The 17,031-nt window shown below is 50.1% G+C and overlaps 1 protein-coding gene across 1 annotated transcript in view; it reads right to left on the bottom strand.

Moving 5' to 3' along the window:
* Nucleotides 1-1,301: 1,301 nt before the first annotated feature.
* Nucleotides 1,302-17,031, bottom strand: part of GPT2 (glutamic--pyruvic transaminase 2) — a 34,710-nt gene continuing 18,980 nt past the window's right edge. Inside the window, exons 7-12 of the mRNA XM_070770511.1 lie at nt 14,616-14,695; nt 12,848-12,984; nt 7,655-7,829; nt 6,016-6,171; nt 4,903-5,015; nt 1,302-3,726 (exon numbers count right to left, since the gene is read on the bottom strand). Of these exons, the coding sequence (XP_070626612.1) occupies nt 3,636-3,726; nt 4,903-5,015; nt 6,016-6,171; nt 7,655-7,829; nt 12,848-12,984; nt 14,616-14,695 (752 nt within the window). The 3' untranslated portion in view covers nt 1,302-3,635. The remainder of the gene's footprint in view (nt 3,727-4,902; nt 5,016-6,015; nt 6,172-7,654; nt 7,830-12,847; nt 12,985-14,615; nt 14,696-17,031) is intronic.

The following is a 17,031-nucleotide window of genomic DNA, read 5'->3' as shown; positions in this document are numbered from 1 at the left end:
ACCAAAATAATTTAGAGCAGGGCCCCCCGACCTGTTAGGAACTCGGTCACACAGCAGGTGAGTGGTGGGTGAGGGATGGAAGTTTCATCTGCCACTCCCCACAGCTTGTATTATCACCGGAACCATCCATCCCCATCATCTCTTGCATTACCGCTAGAACTTTCCCTCCCCTACCACACATCCGTGGAAAAAGTGTCTTTCACAAAACCAGTCCCTAGTGACAAGGGAACTACTGCTCTAGAACAACTGTATCTCCCAATATTGTCTATTTAATAAACCCTTTGCATAACGCACTACACACAGTTTGCTCACCAGACAAGATGTACACTTCCTGGGGTATGTGTGCAAGGACAGTGTGTGTGTGTGTGCAGAGCATCTCAGTCCCCTGTGTTACCAACTAGTAATGACTTTCAACCTGCCTTGAACACACCTCCCCCAGCTTCCCTCTGAAGAGCCACCTGTGGTAAATGAGGTTTGTGGGTGCAGCATCACCTCCACCCCTCATTCCTATGGGTAGCAGCTTCTCCTCCAAAGGCCCTCATGGGGCTGGCAATTCTAGGCCCTTCTCTACCTCTGCTCATACACAGGGCCAGCCAAAACACTCTATTCTCAAAGGCCACAGTTACTATTGAGGGAAGGGCATGTGGACCAAGGCAGAGCCCTTCTATGATATTTTTCAATATAGCCGGACAGGCAGGCAGGCTTTGCTCTTAACAGTATACATCAAAACTAAAGTCAGCATCCCTCCAGGATTTCAATAAATTCCTTTTACATGACCCAATAAATTCTCTTCCGCTTAAGCTACTTTCAGTAAGTTTCCAAGCCTTCCACCCGAAAGAATCTTACTTTTTAAAATTATATACATTTCCAGACTATCTTTAAAAAAATAGTTTCAGTTTTAAGTGAAAAATAAAGTTTTGAATTCCAGAACCACACATTAAAATTGATGTGGGTCTGGGAAAGCCTGGGGCAATGAATGAAACCCCTTGTCTGGGCAGCTGCTCCTTACCCCCAGCCTCAGGGCTGTTTCTCCAGCTCCCCCTGCCTGCCTGGGTTCCCCTGCGAAGCTGCTGCTAGTTCTAGTTCGTTTCACTCCCATGAGAAAATCAAGGTCTGTTTTCATTTGAACAACATTCTATTTTAAAAGAATACATAAGCAATAGAAAGTAGCCCAGGGTCCTTAGGGTTGATGCCTAAGAAGAAATGGAAACCGAAGGGCTGTGACTTAGCAACATAAGACTTCAGGTGTACAATCAGTGACGTCCGTTTGGTATTCAAAATACAAAGAAAGTTAAACACAGTCACCATTTTGGACATATATTTTATTGTTTAGAAATTTCCATCAGAGCTATCATGAAGTACCTTTGTCAGGAGATGCCTATGAGAATCCAGACTGGAAAACGGACATGTAGGCCTGTCAGCTCTTCCTGCAAATTCACAAACACGGGGACAACCGGTCTGGCCACAAGGTCATGGACTACCACAGTATAGCCCAGCATCCCCCCAACTCCCGTGCAGACCTAGATGAACAGCAGAAAACCTTACACGTACAGATTTAAAGTGCAACCTCAAACGACAAACAGCTTACTCTGGTGGTGCCCAAACAAGACACCACAATCTGCAGAAAATCACATCTATCATGATCAGAGTTCCTACCTGAATCAAGTTAATCTCCTAAACCAGCTAGCTGACCTTATTAAGTATTTACTTGTTTTTAAAAGCAAACCAATGTATATGGCATCTTTTTTAAAAAATCATGTAAACGTTGCAAAGTTTTTAGGGGTTACTTATAATCTGAAGAGATTCATTTAAAAAAACTACTGGACTTGTTAAAACTACAAATACTAACCCCAACTCCCCCCCCATGAAAAAAGCAATTGTTACAAAAATATAGAAAATATACTAGCATCTACTATTTAACCTTTTCACCAGAAATCTCAAGCTCTGGGATACATCCTGGCTTATATACCATCAACAAGCACAAGTGCAACTTTCTCGAAGTTTTAAGGAAGAAAAAGTTCTAAAACATTCCCTTTGTTATTTGAGATTGTGGCTACTTTCTTCATAGGGGCTGTGATGCTAGTGGACAGGGGCAGTCTGAAGTTTCCTACTGCATCCCATGCGTGGACCTGGCGTGGAGATTACAGGACAGGAGGCTGCTTTCAAAGCTCACTCCTTTAGCCTCTTCAGATTTCTCTCTTGGGTCCCTTCAATTCCACTTTAGGACTTGCTGGATCCCCTGACTCCTGAGCTGGCCTTGGCTTCTCAGGGAAGCCCACCAGGGACGGCCCAGAGAAGAGGGCATAAGCCTGCTGCGGCCTGAGGTGCCTACTTCTGGGGAGTGTGGGTCAGGCTCCCCACCCAGGTTTGCTCATGGCAGGGAAGCTGCAGGCTTGGGGGATGATCCCCCACCCCTACCCCCAAAAGATGACTGATGCTATGAGCCTGCATATGAGCCTGCTGGAGGGGAGCCAGCAACAGATGTGGAGGCAAAATACTTTACTTATAGAACACTTTTATAAACTTTGAATCGGATCACATGTTCAGAGCAGCCATGCTACCAGGCACTTGGACCAATTAAGAGCTAGGATAGGGACCAAATTCCGCTTGGTCCAAAGAACAAACACTACAGGCGGGGCATGTGGTTTAACTGTCTTCATGTCTCTAAGGATACCCTCCTTCACTAGGACATTTTCTGAGTTTCCTTGTTCTACTATTGCCTAAAAGCTCCCTGAAGCCCTTGGGTGAGGCTGGCTGTTGGGTAACAGTGGGATAGATCCACACACCATCAGGCAGAATCCCCCACGACTGAGATATTGCTGGGCTGATGAACCCCGTGCTCCTGGAGCTCAGGGAGACCTCAAGATGGGTGTCCCAGCCTAAGAAAGCTCAAGAGAACCCTTCACCTGCAGCTCCCCTGTGGGCAGAGTCCTCACTACCTGCTGTGTGCTCCCGGATGGAGGCCTGGTTCAACTTGGAGCCTGGCTCACACCCACGCCTCCCCGGCAGGACCTTCTGGCCTTGGCCATAATCCCCACACCCACCACCCCCTAGCCTGGCATCTTGTGCTGCTACCCTCACCATTCTTGTCTGAGAGCAGGATGCCTGCCTCCAGGTCAGAAGGATGGCCCTCTCTGGGCCTCCAGTGGACTCCAGGCTCTCCTGTTTGAAGGAATAGATTTTCACACCGCTAAGGGTTTTATTTCACAGATCACAGCGGTGGGTTTGGGATTTCCAGTCTTCATCATGGTTAAGTTATACATTTCCTAATGCCTTGTTTCTGCAAACCTGAAGCAGCTCACCCAACACACCCAGGCTGTTTTAAACCCCAAATGAATTTTCCACAAGCAACAACAACAGACTCACATATGCTGAGTGAGTCCCCTCTACTTTGGCTGCATCAAAGAAACAGGGCTTCTGAGGCATCCCGATTCACATTTGCTCAGAAGAGAGGTGCTCCCAACATCAAGGCACAAAGAAAGAAGTGTCCTGGGGAAAAATGACGATGAAAGCGACCAGTGACCTTCATAAGGCCTGAGGCGGAGTCGCTGCGGGAGGCGAGTCTGGGCTGGGCTGGGCGGGCATATCAGGAGGCAGGCCGAGGGCCCGGTCTCCCTCTGGGGCCCGAGGAGTCCTCACGCGTACTCCTCCAGGAACTTTATGTGAAAGTCCTTCACCTTCTGTAGAACCGTCTTTAGTTTCTCCACCGGAGGAAGAATGGTCATTCTGTCAGGAAGGAGAAGAGCATAGTCGGACACGAATTGCTCTGGAGAAGGGACAGGGGTGAATCTGGCAGGTCCCTCCTCTACCTGCAGCTGTGGAAACCACACAGTGCAGGCAAGCTTCCTGGGGAGGGACAGGCCCTGGACAGCACCTGGCACTCGTTGAACCACTTTCCTTCATCATTCACATATTTTTTTAGCCAACTCATACATGTGAACAAATGCAGTAAGCTGGTGGTGGCATCTCAGCTTACTTAACCCATCCACCCATAATCACAGGAGGCCCACCCAACACTCTGAAAGGTACACAGAACTTTTCTCTGGAGCCACCCCTACTCCAGCTAGACAAGCCTTTCCCATCTCCACTATCAGTCTCATAGTGAGAACCTTCAGTCACAACTTCCCTCCAAACAATCCCCAAGTTGCCATGGTAACTAACTCCTCCCTCCAATGCTGTCAACCTGCTTTCCATCCCTAAGGGCAGCTCTCAAGAAGTAACCACTTCTTGAGTGAGCCACAAATTGCCAAGATGAACCCAACTAGGGTGGAAAGGCTATCCACACACATTTGTCCATTGAGGGGCACTGCCCATGACCTTCACTGACTCAAAACTCGGCCCCAGGTGCTAAGCCCCAGACATTTCTTTTTTTTGACACCTGCTGCAGGAAACATTGGAGAGGCTTTTCAGAAACAGACCTGGCCTTGGTGGGAAGCCCTGGCTGAGCTGTTCAGCTGACCTGGTAGAGTCCCGTGCCTGTGAAAGGCGGCACAGCAATTTCACCGTATCTCAGAGGCAACATCTCAGCAGGTTTTTGGCTCAGTGGACAAGCTACTGAGCTCCTGGATGCAGACTGATACATCATGGAGTTGAAAAGGGACAAGGGGAGAAAAGAAAACACAGCACTGGGAACACCGCAGAAAGCATGTGATCGATGGAGGCAGTGGAGGGGGAGACAGCGGTCAAGGAGATGACCGTGGAGTTCACCCACAGTCTTCCTTAGGCCCTGGGCAGGGTCTCGGCTATCTCTGCGGCAGGACAGAATGGGAGTGGGATGAGTGCACAGGGGCTTCACACATCTCAGTCTATGAAGTTGCCTTGCTGTTAAGAAGCCCAAGTTTCCCAAGACAAACCAGGACCCACCCCTCAGGGGTACCTGAGGGTGGAACCAGGCAGTGGTACCTGAAGTGGTAGGTGCCTTCCCTCTGCCCGAAGCCGCTGCCAGGCACGACACAGATGCCCGTCTCCTCCAGGAGCTTCATGCAGTAGAACATGTCAGGGGCCATCTTATGGGCCTGCGAGGACGGGGCAGAACTTAGGAGTCATTCCCGATTTCACACTGCACAGACACACCATTACAATCTCAAAGCCCAATATGCTTGACATGGTGGGTTCTTTCCCAGGGCAGGGCCCCTCCGCCCTCTCTTCCTGTGAGAAACAAGGCAGGACCCTGGGTACGCAGGCAGCTGGGGCTGGGAGCAAAGAGCCCAAAGGCCGCTTTGGGACAGCTGTGGGCTGTGGGGCTCCTGCTGTCTCCTAGGGAGTGCCAGCCCGAGTCCTGTGTGCCATACCCCCACAGAGTAGCTCCCCAAGCATTGGCCTTGGCCTCCTACACACCAAGCCAGGGCCCTGCGGTCTGTGCCCAGGGGAACCTTAAGGAACAAGCCTCTCGGGGCCCTGCTGATGGTGCTTCTCACACTTCAGTTTGCACAACCAGGCCACCTCTTAAATAGATTCTTGGGCTCCAACACCAGGGATTCTGATTCAACAGGCTGAGGGATGGGGCCCGATTTTGAATGTTTAACAAGGTAGGTTAGGGGGTGTAAGGACACTTTCAGAGATACGGCTCTGGCCCTTGATCCTCAAACCAGGGTCAGTGGCACCACCTGAGAACTTATTGGAAATGCAGAACCTTGGGCCCCTCCACAGACTTCCTGAACCAGAACTGCCATTTTTCACAGGGCCTCGGGTGATCCATGTACACATTCGAGTTTGAGAAGCGCTACTGTAGGGTACGGTGGCCAGGCAGAGGAGACAGCTCTTGATGCTTCTCCAGTTTCTATTCAGTTTTAAATGCATCACATCACACCTGGGTCTGCCCTCACGCCCACCCCATCACCACAGCGGCTGCAGGGCTGGGTCTCCGGGAGCCCATTATCTTTACACGTTAAGTACCATCTGACCAATGGATACACCAAGTTCAGAGCCTCAGGGGCCAGCACTCATGCTCCTCAAGGCAAGAAAGAGTTCCAAGTGAACCTGCTGAGAGAGCCAGCCCGACCCGGCACCTCTGACCTGAGCTGCCTCCATGGCTTTCACAGGGATGAAGATTCGAGGAAAGGCGTACATGGCCCCCATCAAGGGGTTGCAGTGAATTCCTGGGACTTGGTTAAACATGTCTTCTGTCAGTTTAGCTTTTTTGGCCAAATTACCCAAGACGGACTCTTTTTCCTAAGGAGACAGAGACAGCATAAGAGTCAGCATCTCCAGATACCATGGCTCCAGACACTGAAAACCATCCCTTCAAACTAGGGCGTCTGGGCAGACTGGTGAAAGGCAAGCTGATGTGTGCTTGAGCAGCAAACCAGGGAGGCGGGCAAGACATGTGTCCCTCTGCAGAATGTCCTCCACAGACACTCAGCCCATGGGGTGGCCATGGGCCCTGGGCAGGGGCACATGAGTCACAAGTAGGTCCTAAGTAGCTTGTGTCATGGGTTCTAGTCTCGTACCAAGACGTCATTTCCGAAAACAAGAAAAACCAGCCCCTCCCCATCAGCCTGAACGAACTTGGCCCTGGACGGAACATCCTAGAACATGCTTCCAGGAGACAGCCCCACCATCTAATTCTGGGGAGCTACCCTTCCCCCAATCCATGTGACATGCTGGGGCCATGTGAAGTGCAGGCAGAGCACATCAGGGACAGGCTGGGAGCTTGGCACGCGGCCAAAGATGCAGCAGGCAGCCCAACACTTGTGCAAGCACTGCTGGACCGGGGGTGAAGCGGTGTGCCCTGCGGATGAACGAATCACAGAACACAGCACGTACACGCAGTGGGACGTTGCCCTGCCTTCCAAAGGAAGCACATTCTGACACACGCCATGGCAGGGACAAACCTCAAAGACACAGTGCCGATTGAAATAAACCAGCCGCGAGATAAATGCTATACATGAGCTGCCTAAAGCAGTCATATCCGCAGAGACAGAAAGTAGATGAGAGGTTACCAGGGGCGGGGGAAGGGGGAAATGAGGAATTCTTGTTTAATGGGTACAGTTTCAGTTTGGGAAAGGGTTCTGGAGATGGATGCGGGTAATGGTTGGACAATGTGAATGTACTTTATTCACTAAACTGTTCAGTTGAAAAAGATCAGAGTGGCAAATTTTATGTTCTGTGTAATTTGCCACCATTTAAAAAGAAAGATTTTGAATCTAAAAGAGCTGGGAGCTGACTTCTTCAATAAGTTCCATTTGTGTTTAAACTCGTTAGAGTTGGGTTTTTGTCACCTGCGGTTGAAAGGGTCTGTCTGCATCACTTCAAGCTACAAGGACATCTGGTTAAGCCACAGGCAGGTCTGTGGTCTAGAATGAATGGCATGCTCATCCATTCCCCCTTTTACTTTAGTAACAGAATCATCACCCCCTTCCCTGCCCGCTGTGTTCTCAGGACATGAGGCCATTCCCTCTGAGCGCCTGCCCTTCCGTGGTGCTCACAGGTGAGGAGGAAGAGGTGCCCACACCCACCATGCGCACAGTCCTCCCACTTCAACCACAGCCCAGCTACACCCTGAGACTTAGCCTTACTGGGGTGGGTCAGGCACCATGTGGAACCACAAGCGTGCCCTGGAGCTCATCTGGAGAGAGGCTGGCCACGGAGACTATGCATGGTGAATGCCGGCCACAGCAGTGATACGGACAGGCCATGGACGCAGCCAACTCACCCTGCTGAACTGCTCGAAGGATTCCTCTCCTGGCACCGGGGGGTTCACAACGATGTCCATGGCAGCCTGCCCAGACACTGGCGGGCACAGACGCACCGAGAGCAGCTTCACCAGCTGGCCCTTGATTTCAGGGTGCAGGTTGATCACCTCCATGTAGCCTCCTCTGTAGCCACACCTAGAATGTCGAAGCGGGAGAGAGGACCCACCAGTCACAGAGAGACCTCTACTAAGTGCACCCAGCCGGCCAGAATCTCCTGTAACCAGCCCCATGCCCAACACTGAGCTGCCAGGTATGGCCAAGTTCTTGCCAATGGAAAGTGAGTATAAGTGACATGTGCCAATCCCACATCACTTCCTTAAAAGCATGCAGTCTTGTTCCTTTCTCCCACTTCCTAAGAAAGGCAGACACCAGAGCAAGAAGCCTCAGTGCTAGAGATGATGCCACATGTTGAGAAGACAGAGCCAGCCCAGCAGCCTATCTTTGAATGACTTCGTGGGGTAAAGCCAGTCCCAGACTCCCCCTGCCTCTGAACTGTTATCACAGAGACACACTTCCACCTTGTTTGAGCCACTGGAGTTTTGTTTTTCTGTCATTTTCTTTCACCCTTCTAGATTGTCAAGCCCCTGCTTAAGTCATATAGCAAATTCCCATTGGCTATCTATTTTACATATGGTAATGTAAGTTTCCATGTTACTCTCTCCATAATCTCACCCTCTCCTTCCTCCCCTCCCACCGTGTCCATAGGTCTGTTCTCTGTGTCTGTTTCTCCATAGCCACACTGAAAATAAACTCATCAGTACCATCTTTCTGGGTTCCATATACACGCGTCAGTATGCGATATTCACATTTCTCTTGCGATATTCACATTTCTCTTTCTGACTTACTTTGCTCTGCATAATAGGCTCTAGGTTTGCTCACCTCATTAAACTGACTCAAATGCATCCCTTTTTATGGCTCACTAATATTGTATGTATGTACCACAGCTTCTTTATCCATTCATCGGTTGATGGACATCTAGGCTGCTTCCATGTTCTAGCTGTTGTAAATAGTGCTGCAATGAACATTGGGGTACATGTGTCTTTTTCAATTTTGGTTTCCTCAGGGTATATGCCTAGGAGTGGGATTGCTGGGTCATACGGTGGTTTTATTCCTAGTTTTTTGTAATAAACCATTATCAGTTCAGTTCAGTCACTCAGCTGTGTCCGACTCTTTGCGACCCCATGAACCGCAGCACACCAGGCCTCCCTGTCCATCACCAACTCCCGGAGTTCACTCAGACTCACGTCCATCGAGTCAGTGATGCCATCCAGCCATCTCATCCTCTGTCGTCCCCTTCTCCTCCTGCCCACAATCCCTCCCAGCATCAGAGTCTTTTCCAATGAGTCAACTCTTCGCATGAGGTGGCCAAAGTACTGGAGTTTCAGCTTTAGCATCAGTCCTTCCAATGAATACCCAGGGCTGATCTTCAGAATGGACTGGTTGGATCTCCTTGCAGTCCAAGGGACTCTCAAGAGTCTTCTCCAACACCACACTTCAAAAGCATCAATTCTTAAGCGCTCAGCTTTCTTCACAGTCCAACTCTCACATCCATACATGACCACTGGAAAAACCATAGCCTTGACTAGACGGACCTTTGTTGGCAAAGTAATGTCATTATACTTAGGGTCTATAAGTCTTCTATAGTGAGCCGCTGTACTTTGGGGCCTTTTGGTTATAGCAGCTTAGCCTGACTGCTAACTAGTATCATACTAGCTCTGCTCGAAAGGGGCATATGATTCAGGCCAGGCACCCCTTGCACAGGTTCAAGAAGTGGGCATGTGAGCAGCAACCTGAGGATTTTGCTTCAACTTTCTGATGCCTGACAAAGCGAATCCAAAGGAAAGCAGAGCAGGGAATTCCCTGGCAGTTCAGTGGTTAGGACTCTGTGCTTTGACTGCCAAGGGCTCACATTCAATTCTTGGATAGGGAACAAGATCCCATAAGCTGCATGGTGTGGTCAAAAAAAGGGAAAAAGAAAAAAGAGGAAAAAAAGGGAGAGGGGGTAGGAAAGCAGAGCTGAGAAAGAAAACAGGACAAAGCCAGGAGTAGAGAGAGAGACCCACTGACATTTTTAAGCCCCCTGATTCAACTTTACTCCTTGACTTTTTACTGATATGGATTTTTTAAAAATTCATTTATTTTTAATTGAAGGATAATTGCTTTATAGTATTGTGTCGGTTTCTACCAAACATCAACGTGAATCAGCCACAGGTCTACCCATGTCCCCTTCCACTGGAACATCTCTCCCACCTCCACCCCCATCCCACCCCTCTAGGTTGTCACCGAGCCCTGGCTTGAGTTCCTTGAGTCGCACAGCAAATTCCCATCAGTTATCTACTTTACATACGGTAATGTATGTTTCCACGTTATTCTCTCCATACATCCCACCTCTTCTTTCTCCCCCTGACCCTGAGCTGCGTCCGTAAGTCTGTTCTCAATGTCTGTGTCTCTGTTGCTGCTCTGCAAAAAGGTTCATCGGTACCATCTTTCTAGATTCCGTATACACGTGTGAGTCTATAGTATCTGTTTTTCTCTTTCTGACTGACTTCACTTTATATGTGTTTTTTTTAAACCCTCTTTCATGTTGAGCTTCTGTTACTTATTGCCAAAAGGATCCTGACTGATACAGAGTCAGATCTCATGAAAATAAGCTGAAATCATTAAAAAAAAGCAACAACAACAAAAAGCAACTTTCAGAAGCAAATCCGCTCCATTAGCCATGCTTCCTTCTCTGGACTGTGACTGACAACATTCAGACTAATGACCACAGAAATAATGGTATCAGCTACCTTCTTCTGCATGTGCACCACACCCACCCAACCTCAGACCAGCTGATACGATGAGAAGTCAGCAAAACACTTTTGGGATCAGGCTGTAGAAAGAACTGGCAAAGACTGAGCCCCATCTGATCCATCACCTGGCCTTTCCAAGGCAGGAAGATAAATTCTGGCCTCTTGGAAGGGATTTTCGTAACAAAAGTTGAAAGAAGAATCTTCCTGCTTTACCCTCTGCTCATAAGCAGAAAATCAAATTGGGTAAATCAGTCTGAGCCTAGGAAATCAGGATCTAAGGGCAACCAACTCGGGTTACCAATATCCAGAGTAATCAATATCACAGATGGAGCGATGGGTAGGTATGTAATAAACACACTTGAGTTTGAAAAATGAGTTAATAGAGAACATATTTGTTTAAGAAAAGCAATATACAGCACATGAAAGTTTAGCAAGGAGGCACCACAGCTACCAGGGTAAACCAGAAAGAACAGCATAAACCAACTCCTGCACACAACAAATACAGCCAAGAACAGCTGGGCAGCCATCCCAGGGGATAGCTCCTTGCGTGTGTGTGTGTGTGTGTAAGTCACTTCAGTCATGTCCGACTCTTTGCAACCCTATGGACTGTAGCCCAGCAGGCTCCTCTGTCCATGGGATTTTGCAGGCAAGAATACTGGAGCGGGTTCCCATTTCCTCCTCCTGGGGATCTTCCTGACCCAGGGATCGAACCCGTGTCTCTTACATCTCCTGCACCGGCAGGCAGGTTCTTTACCACTAGCGCTACCTGGGAAGCGCCCTTGACCTGGTCAATATATTTCTTGGAGCTTCATAGTTACACTGGCCTCCAGACCCTCTCCCCTACCCTGACACCTGGCACACAGTACGACTCCCACATGCTGGGGAATGAACGTCCTTGGCTGTAAATGCACGGGCCTGGCCATCTCAGTCTAGTTTGCAGGTTCCTCCTCTCTGCCCCTAACTTTTGAGCAGTGACGGCCGGGCCCAGTCCCTGGACCTCTTCTCTAACTATACTCCTCCCAATGAGATGTCTAGGCTCGGAGATCTAACTAACAACTCAAACACTGACATCTCGTAAACTTGAATCTCCAGCTGGGTATCAGCCCTGAGCCACAGACTCACATATCCACCTCCATCTGGACATCCAACAGGCATCTGCAAATTTTACACATCTAAAACCAACTTCCAAATTCCACCCCAAAACCTTCTTCACCCACAGACATCCTCATCTATTGAGGGCAACTCTATGCTTCCTGCTGTTTGAACAAAAAACTTGGGAGTCATCCTTGACTTCTCTCTCTCACACCCTCCTTTTCATCAAGCAACACCCATCAACTTCACCTTCAAACATACCCAGGATCCAACATCTCCCCACGTTTACCCTGGCCCCCAGTATCTCCCCTGGACTCTAACAGCCTCCTGACTTGAGTGCTCGCTTCTTTCCTGCCCTCATCACGCAGCAACCAGGAGAAGTCACACCTCTGTGCAAACCCTCTAAGGGCTCCCATCTCATTCTGAGTAAAAGATGACCTAAGTGGCCCAGGCGCTCTGGCCTCCTGTGACTTTTTGGTCTCAACTGCGCCACTTTCCCTCTCACCCTTTTCTAGTCTCCTTGCTGCTCCTCGAACAGCTGCTCCTTCCACCCAGGGCCTTTGCAGAAGCGGTTTCCTTAGACGTCTGCATAGCTCCCCACCTCCCCTCCCTGGGTCCAACTCTTTAGTGACCAGACGCCGCCTCCCTGCATTCCTACCTCTTCTCTGATTATTTCTGTCCTTGACACATCGTGTTCATTTGTCTATTGCCTCTGACCTCACTAGAGCATGACTCTGAGGGCAGAATGGGTGTAGTTTGCTCACTGCTGTAACCTCACTGCTGAACTTCTGAACTCATAGCAGATGCTCAATAAATATTGGCTGAATGAAGAAAGGGTTGAAGCTGACGCTCTGGCCCCACAGGTCACAGGGTGCTCAGGCAGGGTGCACACAGATCTGCACACACAGCTTGGCCACTGGCCTGACAGCATTTGTTCATTCAACCTGCCATCCCTGCCCCTCAGAGTTCAGTCACGTGTCAGCAAGGGTGACAAAGCTGGCAGAAAACACTAGGGCTGGAAGCCGCTGCAGGTCCTGTATTCATTTTCGTCACAGCCTTATTTTACACGAGCCCTTGCATAGGGGATGCCCTCACACCAGTGCACTCCCCGTGGGGAGACATGGCCTGCCTCCTCCTGCTTCTTAGATCAGCTGCAGCTGTAGACGAGAGTAGCCACCTCTGTCCAGTAGGTTGAGGCGGGGCAGGGTGGAGAAGCAGTGGGACCAGGCAGGCCCAGGAGCAGCGGGAGGGAGGCGGGGGCACACATACTCGCCCATGTAGCCCTTGGAGGTGGAATGGAAGGAAGCGAGCTCCACGTTGCTGGAGTACTCAGGCCCCATCTCATAAAGCACCTTCTTAAAGGAGTGGAATTTGCAGTCCGAGGAGTACACATTGTCCTGGTACACCTGCAGGAGGGGACAGGACAGGGACAGTCAGCCACGTGCCCCAGAAGCTGAGCCACCCGGGCTGCAGCCTGGGTTGCCTGCAGTGAAGCTGGCCTTAGATATCACATCTAAGCCAGATGTGCCCAAGGGAACCTTCCAGAACAAGCAAGGGCTGGGCGGGAGGGCACGGGCTGGATGCCCACTGGATTCTCCCACATTAGCCCCACATAGTCTCCAGATCTCCTTTCTGCCTCATGTGCCAGTGACACCCGGCTGGCCCAAGCAGGCTTTCCTCCCAGAGCGTGATGCTCACCCTGTCAATAAGATGAGTGCTGAAAGCAGTTCATGGACCCGTCCTCTGACCTCCCCATCCGAAGAGCTAACTGTGCTCCTCAGCGCTTCACGGCACTCACCCAGCTTTCCATCCACCATCACCGTCATTCTCTCCTCCCTGGACTGAGCAGCGCCTACACCTCTTGTCCCTCCCCGTCTATACAGTCTAGCAGGCACGCGCTCCATCTGCCCCGGGAGATGAACTTCCCATGCCCAGTTTGGAGATCAGGGAAACCGAGGCTCTCTGAGGCACTGTAGGTCAGCAGGAGGGTCAGGCCAGCTCAACCTTCAACAAGCCAGGCAGAGCTCCCTCCCCTCCCCAGCTCCTCCATGGCCTCTCCCTTCCCCATTCACCCCCCCTCGCTTCCCAGACCCTGAGTGAAGAGGTTCGTGCACCAGGTCACTCTACTGCCCCTTCTTTCCTTTAGAAATGAAGATTTAAGTATCTGCTATTGATCACAGCAGTGATTTGGTGGATAACCTCTGTGGTGGGGGGCTGCTAAGGAGCACAGAAATGAAGCTCACGTGCTAGAAGCTATGACTAACCAGAAATCACGCAGAAATGAAGTGAAAATAGGATTTGACAGGTCTTTAATTGCTTCTTGCAAAGCAGGAAAAGAATGGGCAGGTTTGTCTCCAGATCTAGGGTTCAGGAAGCAGCGATTCTGGGGTTGATAAGATTCCCCTCCTCACAGGACACAGCATTCAGCCCACCCAGCACCCACTCTCCCTTCTTGAGAAAGGGGCCCTTGATTTGCTTCAAGGAACATCCTCCCCAGCTCTCTATCTGCACATTTGGGGGCATAGGGGGAGCCCCCAACCCTTGCCTAGGGCCTGGTCAGTCTGCATATTGCAACCACTGGGCCAGAATAATCAGTTCAGTGATGGGTGTTTGACCTAAACTGCACCAGTGAAGCTCAGTTCTGAGCTTCATTGAAACGACCAGGAAGATAAATTCTGTTTCTAGGCTGGGAAGATAGCAGGCCCGTGTTTGAGGCCAAGGCAGCAGGATGGAACAAGAGGAGCTGGAAGATACGATTCTAGTCCCTGGATCCAGCCCCACTCCTGAGATCCCACCACCGCGTTAAGTTTAAAGTAGTTTGGGCTAGATTTTTGAAACTTATAACCAAAATTCCAAACCAACATGGGATGATTTCAGTCACAGTCTCACAGGTTGTTTAACACTGAACATCCTCAACCTTGTTAGAATCTCTCCTCCGATATCTAGAAAGTTCTTTTGTCTATAGAACAACAGACCTGGTTCCCTCCCCCAGAAGAGAAAGCACACCCTCACCTCTGAGAGCCCAGGCTGCTCTTACCTCATCAGCCAGGAGAAAGAGCTTCTCCTCCCAGGCAAAGTGAATCACATCTTCTATGCACTTTCTGCTCTGCACCTGACCTAAAAAGTCCCAAACAAAAGCAGAAGGTAGGTTGTCAGGGTGTTTCATTTGTCCCTAGGTGAGAATTCCAACCAGAATCACTCAGATGTCTGCGTTCCCTCGTGATCTTACAGGACCACCCTCCCTAGCTGCTGTCAGCCTCCAGGGAGCCCCTAGGGTCAGCTCCGTCCCTCTGACTCACTTAAGCCAGGTATGTGTAGGGAGTTGTGTTTCACACCCAACTTTCTTGTTATTCTTCTCAGAGGTATGTGTGTGGAGGGCGGAGGAGGATATATGTGTATTGTTCTGTGCTAGAGGACAAGACATGGACGTATCATAAACAGCAGGAAAATAAAACTGAAGGAGCTAAATCATCCAGCCCCGCTCCCCTCCTTCCCCCTCAGCAGCCACACCATGAGAAGTGCACCGGCCATACCTTCTCCCCACACAAGCTCCGTGAGGCAGGGACAATGTCTCTGGCCCAGCACCGACCCTCAAAGCCGGCATCCAGCAGGGCCCTCCCTAGTAAGCACAGGGGAAGAAGTTCTAAATGAAGGAATGAGCCTGCCTACCAGCTCTGGCTTCTCCAGTGACCATGTGGGAGCTGTGCCTGCTGAGGACGCTGGCGGGCACCCACGGTGTCCCTGCCAGGGTCTCCCTTCAGGGCTGGACTCATCACTCCATCCACCTTAGAGAAATGAGTGCCGGCAGCAAAATATTCACCCACCAGCTCACAGGAAATACTGCAGGTTTCAGTGGGGAAAGGAACAAATGCCTCAAGGTAGAAAGGAACCCTTTCCCAGACTTCCTGGGGCCCACAATGATGTGGCCCTGGGATGGTGGACTGGCTCACACAGCTTCTGGAAAAGTACTAGGCAGGCCTGCTGATGCTCACAAGGACATAAATGTGCACCTATGGGTGTTACATGTATGTATATTATCTACGTATGTATGTATATTATCTACGTATGTATGTATGTGCACATGTATTACTGACATATGTATCTACATCTTCATGCAAAGCAGTATGGAGAGTATATTACCTTTTTGTTAAAAATAAAAATAACTATATTCTTATCCATGTAAGAATAACAAGACTAAGTCTTAGAAAAATATATTGATGTATCTTATAAGAGCATGGTATGATTCAGCCAGGATTTCAGACATAATCTAAGCCACAAACCAGTTCCTTTACTAAGGGACCAACCTGTCCCTGCCAAACAAAGGCCGAGCAGGCTTCCTATGAAGCAAGCTCACGCTCTGGGAATTACGAAGGGCAGCGCCCCTGGATGCTACAAGTAATCAGCTGCTGTGCCCATAGACACAGGGGCTGTCCATCCTGGCAGCCTGTCTGCCTACCACATGCTCCTGGTCTTCCCTTCCAGGGCTGCGATGCCACCAAGTGTACCCTGTTAGAATGCAAGCAAAGGTGTGAGCATCCAGAGTATCAAAGGTGTTGAGCAGGGTACATAATGCCAGTTTAGTTCAGTTGCTCAGTCATGTCCAATTCTTTGCAACTCCACGGCCTGCTGCACACCGGGCTTCCCTGTCCATCACCAACTCCCGGAGCTTGTTCAAACTCATGTCCATCAAGTCGGTGATGCCATCCAACCATCTCATCCTCTGTCATTCCCTTCTCCCCCCGCCTTCAATCTTTGCCAGCATCAGGGTCTTTTCCAAAGAGTCAGTTCTTCGCATCAGGTGGCCAAAGTACTGGAGTTTCAGCTTCGGCGTCAGTCCTACCAATGAATATACAGGACTGGTTTCCTTTAGGATTAACTGGTTTGATCTTCTTTCAGTCCACTGAACTCTCAAGAGTCTTCTCCATAACGCCAGGGGGAGTGCAAGAGCCGGGCCTCAGGAAGCCAGCAGCCCAGGAGAGGAAACGAGACCTGCTGTGCACAAATAATCCCCCATGTGACAGATGCAAACTGTGGGACAAGGACAGAGCTTATTTCTCTCCAGTGCCTGGGACGAAGCAGTCACTCAGAACAGGCCTGTGGAGCAGAAGGAGCCACATAATCTCCAGAGGGCAGGGCATGCCTGTGCCCAGCAGGGGGAGACGTGTGCACACCACAGAGAAGACGCAGCTTTGCTAAAGGCCCCAAAGGCTGCGGAGGGGTCTTCCAAGTGCCCCTTGCCAGAGGGTGGGCCAAGGGAATGTCCCACACACTAATGGGGATACCTGTTGCTTACACCAGCCCAGAGTCCTGCCCTTCTCTGAGCAACAGCACACAGCTGTCCTAGGGGAACTCCCTCTCTTTAAACTCCACCAGGGACAGAGACCCAGCCAATCAGCCTCAGTGATTTAACTAGGTCAGGCACGGGCAGGTGTCCCAGTGTGGGCCAACAGAAT

Source organism: Bos indicus, chromosome 18, assembly GCF_029378745.1.
Source record: "Bos indicus isolate NIAB-ARS_2022 breed Sahiwal x Tharparkar chromosome 18, NIAB-ARS_B.indTharparkar_mat_pri_1.0, whole genome shotgun sequence".
Classification (NCBI taxonomy): domain Eukaryota; kingdom Metazoa; phylum Chordata; class Mammalia; order Artiodactyla; family Bovidae; genus Bos; species Bos indicus.
This window is presented reverse-complemented; position numbering and strand designations above follow the sequence as displayed.